At 39.8% G+C, this 8,064-nt stretch overlaps 1 protein-coding gene across 1 annotated transcript; it reads left to right on the top strand.

Moving 5' to 3' along the window:
• The first annotated feature begins 5,120 nt into the window (after positions 1-5,120).
• On the top strand, positions 5,121-6,449 carry LOC120289877 (cytochrome P450 71AP13-like). Its single transcript, XM_039305261.1, has 2 exons — positions 5,121-5,636; positions 5,753-6,449. The coding sequence occupies exons 1-2, from the start codon at positions 5,361-5,363 to the stop codon at positions 6,368-6,370; spliced, it is 894 nt and encodes a 297-aa protein (XP_039161195.1). The 5' UTR covers positions 5,121-5,360; the 3' UTR covers positions 6,371-6,449.
• The last annotated feature ends 1,615 nt before the right edge of the window (positions 6,450-8,064 follow it).

Raw genomic sequence — 8,064 nt, 5'->3', positions numbered from 1 at the left:
AGTCTATCTCAGCACACTCGACCTCTACATCGAATGATAAACTATAAAATACTCCCCGCGTGACGGCAGGAAGCGGCATACTGCTAATCTAAAATGTTGGTCCCCAAAGGGGTAAGTACAACCACTCAGCAGATAGGGAAATCCAATAACAACTCAATGCATCATGCAATTCATACATACATTACAGGCATTACTTACCTCAAAGCCATGTGCATATTATCATGCATCATCATATCAATTTATAACACATACATGTGTATCATCATCGTATCATACATGTTATCATCATCATGACATCATCACATTACACATGTCATCATTATCATGTCATCATTACATCATACATGTCATCATCATCATGACATCATCACATTACACATGTCATCATTATCATGGCATCATTACATCATACACGCATCATCATCATGACATCATTACATTACACATGTCATCGTGCATATCATATATCATCATCATTATCATCATCATCATCATATCATCATGCATACCCTATCATGGGTGATCATCATTATTTCACATCACATATCATCATCAATATCATCATGCATATCATCATGCATATCATATCATGGGTGATCATCATTATTTCACATCACATATCATCATCAATATCATCATGCATATCATCATGCATATCATATCATGGTTTAATTTCCACTTTTAGTTTCTCAATTTGATCACCACATCACCCATTCCTCAAATCATCATTTTCATCATCCCCGGGCAAAGACCTCCGAGGCTTCCAAAGATTCAGCCTCCCAGCCACCGGCATCCGGCCCCCACATTTCGGGCATCTCGCATCCCAACTCGGCATCACGAGGCATTCCTTCGGGCAAAAACCTCCGATGTGGCTTCCGGCATTTACACTCCCCTGGCCGGGCATCCCGCACCCCAAATCCCGGCATCGCGAGGCATTCCTTTGGCAAAGACTCCGACAGGCTTCCGCCCCCACATTTCGGCATCCCGAATCTCCCAAGGAAATCCGGCAATGCATCTCTATACATTCCGGCCTCATCCTCCACCACAACCACTTCCTCACTTATCATCATCCACATTTACCATTATTTTGATCTCAATTTAACATGGCATATGGCGTGACATCAAACAAGTCATACTTGGCATAGAATTCACACATGCATCACAATTCAATGTCATACATATGCCAATATCTCATCACACATGCAACAATGCATAACTATTAATCAATGGAATTCATGGCCAATAAAATAATCCATTTTATTTTATTTTTATTATTTTTTATTATTTTTTTATAAATAAATATTAAATTCAATATCTATAAATTCCCAAAATTATAAAAATTCAAGCAATCATTAAACAAACCAATAGGATGACAATTTCATGCAAAATTCATGGCCAAATTGAATTTCACACAATTTCACAATTTCCACAAAACAACACATAATATTCGGATAAAACCAGAATGCACAGTTTCCGAAGAAATTGATTAAAATATCCATACGGCCTCCAAAAATTACGAAATTTTACAGACTAATAGCCAAGACATTTTCGTACAACTTTAATGAATAACTTCAAGCCAGATTATTTTTATATTATTTTATAAAACCTCACGAAACTTCTGGATCCATTACCGCATCGTCCAGTGTACACATCTCCGAAATATTGAGATTTCACCTACCTATTATCTTTCGTTTCCTCTGAAATTTGGATATGTTATACATAAGGATATTCTCTATAAGTTTCATGAAGAAATATAAGTCAAATAACCATAATATAGTCATCATTTAGGTCCTTGAAGTCTCGGGTATCTCGAAATACATCACCAGAATCATCATCTTCAAGATCTAGTCGATTTACTAGGCTATACTTGTTCATTTCACTTAAAATTTGATTATGTTGTATTTTAAGATGTCTCCTACAACTTTAATGAAGAAATCGAAGTGAGATTTTCATCATAAACCAACATGCAATCACGAATCCAGCAAGAGGTCAGTAAAAACTCTCCAGATCTGAGGTTTCCGTATGATGAGACTTTAACCCCTTAAATCTCCATAATTTTCCACGATATTTCAGTATTTTGTAGTTAAAAATGTTAGCTACAACTCTCATGGAGAAATCGAAGCCGAAATCGGACTCTAAACACACATGCAAGCTCAAACAAGTTACTGACTCAAACAATCCGAGCAAGAACAGTCACACCATTCACACACAACTCATCCATGCTTCGGTTTTTTTCTCATCTAACATCCAAAAACTCAACATGCAAACGACATACAAGCATGAAAGAGAAGCTATAGGACTCACACTTGCCTCTAGGATGGACGGTCGACGGCGTAGGGTGGCGAACACGGCAGCACACGGCGGACGGACGGCGACAACCCCTCGGCTCTACCTCCTTCCTCTCTCGGCCTCTCCCTCTCTTTCTCGAATTCTCTCTCTCTCACCTCTCTCTCCGCCAAAAGAAATCCGGCCACCTTCTCTCTCTCTTCCCTTCTTATACCCCCAAATCCTCATGATTAACAATCATTACTTGCCTACAAACCAGCCAATGCATGGCCTTCCCCTTTGCCACTTGTCATATTGAATTTTTTTGAATTTGGGTTTGGGCTTGGGTTGGGCCATCCGGCCACTTCTTGGGCCTCCTCTTGGGCTGGTCGGCAGCCCACTTGTGGGCTTCAATGGGCCGGCCAACTTGGCCCATTAAAGTTCCACTCTTGGGCTTAAGGCCCAATCGAATTTTGACCCTCTTTTTCCTTTTTTTTTTTTTTTTTTTTGAATTTCTTCTATAAATATTTTTAAATTTCAATTTTCATCTTGGCTAAAGTCTTGTGACATTTCATTTATTGAAATTTAATTTATAAAGTACATGGCCAAGCATAAATTATTAATTTATCATATTTAAATTCTCCCAAACATATGCACAAATCATCTAATTAAAAGACTAATGGCTAAAGCATAAGCCATATGAAATTTTTATCACCTAATTAGGAACTTTAACACACCTTATGGCTTGGCTTTGAATTTTGGGATGCCACAGTTGGCCATCCATGTTGTATTATTGGCAATCTAGCTTTTCGTTGTATTGTATTATTGGCCACTCCTTAGTTTCGTTTAATGCTTATATAAGACATGTATTCCAATGGGCAGTGTCCTTATGACTTTAATTTGGGTTTGACCTTATAAATAGTTACTCATGAATAGTAACTGTGAAAAAGAGTTGACACTTCATGTCTGCTCTTGTATTTGTTGATGGCGCAATATATAAAAGATGATATTTGTGCATTGTGCATGCGAATCTCGCTTATTTTTGTCCATTTGCTACATATTTCTCACCTTTGTGCCAAGTGCATGTATACTGATAATCAAAATCAACTTTGGGTGTCAACAGATGTCCATCTTCAAGCCATGCGCCCATGCATCAAATGAATGGAGGGAAGAGGAAAGTGGCCCACGTTGCATTAACATGTGTTCCCTTCTTGCCCTTTGTCTACTTTGTTGATGGCGCAATATATAAAAGATGATATTTGTGCATTGTGCACGCGAATCTCGCTTATTTTTGTCCATATGCTACATATTTCTCACCTTGTGCCAAGTGCATGTATACTGATAATCAAATCAACTTTGGGTGTCAACAGATGTCCATCTTCAAGCCATGCGCCCATGCATCAAATGAATGGAGGGAAGAGGAAAGTGGCCCACGTTCATTAACATGTGTTCCCTTCTTGCCCTTTGTTTACTTTGTTGATGGCGCAATATATAAAAGATGATATTTGTGCATTGTGCACTCGAATCTCGCTTATTTTTGTCCATATGCTACATATTTCTCACCTTTGTGCCAAGTGCATGTATACTGATAATCAAATCAACTTTGGGTGTCAACAGATGTCCATCTTCAAGCCATGCGCCCATGCATCAAATGAATGGAGGGAAGAGGAAAGTGGACCACGTTGCATTAACATGTGTTCCCTTCTTGCCCTTTGTCTACTTTGTTGATGGCGCAATATATAAAAGATGATATTTGTGCATTGTGCACGCGAATCTCGCTTATTTTTGTCCATATGCTACATATTTCTCACCTTTGTTCCAAGTGCATGTATACTGATAATCAAATCAACTTTGGGTGTCAACAGATGTCCATCTTCAAGCCATGCGCCCATGCATCAAATGAATGGAGGGAAGAGGAAAGTGGCCCACGTTGCATTAACATGTGTTCCCTTCTTGCCCTTTGTCTACTTTGTCAAAGGTCATGTGAATGTGAAAGAGGAGGAAATCAAAGGTAATCATTTCCCTCGATGCACATCTAGGAGAATTAATGTGGGAGGCGCCGAAGTTGCGGCTTGATTTGTCTCCTGGCAACTTTTATTCTTATAAAAGGGGGAGAGAGGGAACGAAGGGGAGCCAAGTCCTTGGTGGCTAGAGAGAGAATTCTGAGACTACATAAAGAGGATTGTGCAAAGAGTTCTGCTTGAAAGAGATTTTCTTATCTCTTATTACACTTGAGTGATTGTGGTTAGAATTTGTTTAATTCCTTGATTGAGATTTTAGGAATTGTGAGGGGCAAACACTATGTGAGTTATTAGGCGTAATTAGGGGTTATGAAATATCGAGAGAGTGTTTGAGTGCTCAAGTGATTGTAATTTTTGTTTATCGCTTGTTTCTATAGTGGAATTTCGTGCTGCTCTGTCAATTTCCTTTCCTTCCATTCAGCTATTTTGTCCAATTCACTTGCCATCAATATTCACAACAGGAAATGGCTCTCCTTCAGCATCTGTTTCTCTCAACCTTGGTAATAATGGCTGTGATTGCAGTTCTCTCAAAGAAAAAATTTAGGAAAAGGAAGTACAACCTCCCACCAAGCCCTCCCAAGTTACCGATTCTCGGCAATCTCCATCAGCTAAGCAAATTGCCACACATATCCCTCCACCACCTTGCGAGAACTTACGGCCCGATCATCTTCTTACAGCTTGGTGAAATCCCAACCATAGTTGTTTCCTCAGCTAAAATGGCGAAGGAGGTAATGAAACCCACGACCTCGCACTTTCGAGCCGTCCTCAGATTTTCTCTGCCAAACGCTTGTTCTATGACTGCACTGACATGGTCTTCTCCCCTATGGTGCTTATTGGAGGCATATAAGAAAAATCTGCGTACTTGAACTGCTTAGTGCAAAACGGGTTCAGTCATACAGTCATGTCAGGGTAGAAGAAGTTGCTCGGTTAGTTGACCGGATTACAGAGTCTTATCCAGGCACCACAAATCTAACTAAGCTGCTTGGTTTATATGCAAATGATGTTCTCTGTGGGGTAGCTTTTGGGAGGAATTTTTCGGCAGGAGGGGACTACGACAGGCATGGGTTTCAAAAGATGATGGAGGACATTCGGGAGTTGCTCGGAGGATTCAGTATAGGAGATTTCTTTCCTTCAATGGAATTCATCCATAGCCTGACCGGGATGAAATCCAGACTTGAGCACACGTTTCGGCGCTTTGATGATCTTTTCAATGTGATACTGAGAGAGCATCAGGAAGAAAATAAAGCTACGGAGCTGCACAAGTATCTTGTGGATGTTTTACTTGATATACAGAAGAACGGTTGTGGTGAAATGCCTCTCACCAGGGACAATGTTAAAGCCATCATCCTGGTTTGTGAATCATTCTTCCCTCTGGTTCAGTATTTTATAATAGCAATACACTTGTATAGCCATGCAGATCCCTTAGCAGGAAGAAACCTCTCATACGTAGCATATGGATTTTGCAGGATATGTTTGCAGCAGGAACTGATACAACATTCATAACCCTTGATTGGGGAATGACAGAACTTGTCATCAATCAAAAAGCCATGGAAAGAGCACAAGCCGAAGTACGAAGCGTCCTTGGAGAGAGAAAATCCGTGCAAGAAACTGACCTACCTCATCTGCCATACTTGAAGGCTGTCATTAAGGAGATATTCCGGTTGCACCCTCCTGCTCCAGTGTTAGGCCCCAGAGAATCTATGGAGGACGTAACCATTGATGGGTACTCCATCCCAGCAAAAACCCGTTTCTTCGTCAATGCTTGGTCAATTGGGCGGGACCCAGAATCCTGGGTCGATCCACAATCGTTTCGACCGGAAAGATTCCTTAATGAAAATAGCAACATTGACTTCAAAGGGCAGGATTTTGAGCTGATACCCTTCGGTGCTGGTAGGAGGAGCTGCCCGGCTATTGCATTTGGAACTGCCAGTGTTGAGCTTGCTTTAGCTCAACTTCTTCACAGTTTCGATTGGGAGCTTCATCATGGGACCCAGCCTAAGGATTTGGATATGACCGAAGTTTTTGGCATCACAATGCACAGAATTGCCAACCTCACGGTTGTAGCCAAACCCCACTTCTCCTAGACGACAGCAGAGACGAGCGAACAAGCTGGCTAAAAATCTTCTCTCCGACTTAGTAATCAATCACCTTTTGCTTGTTACTGAAGCACGCTATCTGTGATCTACAGTTCTATAGTTAAGAATATGTCATGTACTTGGTCGGCAAATACATAATCTCGAGCATTTTAAGACATGCTAGCTTCTGAAATCAGCACATAAAATACACATATAATTCCATTTCAAATATGAAGCTTATTGTTAAAATATATCTCGAGTTTGTCCCAAATGCGAAAGTTTGAATATTCCGAATTGATATTGTGCAGACATCCAAAATTGAGCAAAGTTAACTTCTTTTGGTGAATTATAGTTGGGATGGAAGAAAGTGTAAAAGGAAATTATAGATAATGATTTCCTAATTGGTATTGCCAAGAAGGATTCAAAGGAGATTTGGACTTTGGATTTTCTTCTGTCAATTGCAGTCAGTGAAGAAATAGTTGTTTTCTATTGACTTTGTTGACCAAATTTACTTCGGATTGCATGGGATTCTTTTCCACGTTGGAGGCAGTCAACAAGTGTGCCTTTTGTTGAGAATGAGACATACGCACATATATATATGGGCTGTTCGTCCGTCGCAAGAGCGCACGCCATTGTCAGAGGTTGTTGAAACCTCGTATCGAGTGCTTGGGTAGCGGGTTATCTTCGTGGGTTTGTTCGTGAATTACATCTAAGGAAGATTAGTGTTTGTAGTCGTGAAATCTTGTGATAAGATGTGTAATTCCTTTGTGAGATTAAAATATTATTTCGTGAGGAATTTCAAAACTAAACACTGCATGCATCATTGGGTATAATTGGGACTTGGGAAACCCCGAGTGTTTGAATAACATAAATATGTAATTAAATATGTAATTTACTTGTATCACTTGATCTATTTGTTGCTTCTCTCCCTATGGACATAGCTCTCTATAACCGAATCACGTAAATCTCGTGTCCGATATATTTTCTTTTTCTGTCTATTTTATTGTTCGATCACTTGTTTTCCGTAACACTTATAACCAAGCTCTACTATGATATCCAGTCTGAAGATTCATGTTTTGGCAATCAATAGGGGAAATTTTGGCTTGATTATATGTGACAACTTGAATTTTTAGAATTTGTTTTCGATTAAATAAATTGGGCCTTTCATTGACGCGCCAATAGTACTATTCTTTGAGCTGATCTCTCACGAGATAATTGGACTATATGGAGAAGCAATTAAGGAATCTAAATGTAATGGACTTGAGAATTCGACTATGAATCGACTGCTTGACCGTGTTAGTCTGCAAGGGTCATTACGACACTATCAAAATCGATTAGAGACCGAAGATAGGTCAATTTGACTGAGATATATGATCAGAGTGTGGGTGATTCCACATGATTGCAAAATACTCGTTGATCGGCACTAGACCGATTTTTCTATCGTTTTGGTACCCGGTGCCCATAATTGAAACCTCAAGATTTTTACGATAATCGAGAGTCGCCAATGTGTCGAAGATGTACAATGTGACTCGAGATAAATTGATCACGGTTCAATTGCACTGAAAATTCCTAAAAGTTACCCGGTAGACTAGGTCATGCTAAAAGCACGCCGGATTGAAATTAACCGCAAATTTGAACTCGATTTCAGAAATTGAAAGTTCTATGGTGTCATGATCTATTTTAGGAACGTCGACTCATCATCC

Source organism: Eucalyptus grandis, chromosome 2 (assembly GCF_016545825.1).
Source record: "Eucalyptus grandis isolate ANBG69807.140 chromosome 2, ASM1654582v1, whole genome shotgun sequence".
NCBI classification, from domain to species: domain Eukaryota; kingdom Viridiplantae; phylum Streptophyta; class Magnoliopsida; order Myrtales; family Myrtaceae; genus Eucalyptus; species Eucalyptus grandis.
Note: the sequence above shows the minus strand (reverse complement) of the source record. Positions and strands in the feature narration are given on the sequence as shown.

Excerpts from the sequence above, each read along its gene's own strand:
- LOC120289877 (XM_039305261.1), top strand. The coding sequence starts at position 5,361 with ATGATGGAGGACATTCGGGAGTTGCTCGGAGGATTCAGTATAGGAGAT. Across the intron at positions 5,637-5,752 it reads ATGTTAAAGCCATCATCCTG|GATATGTTTGCAGCAGGAAC; the intron begins GTTTGTGAATCA and ends TGGATTTTGCAG.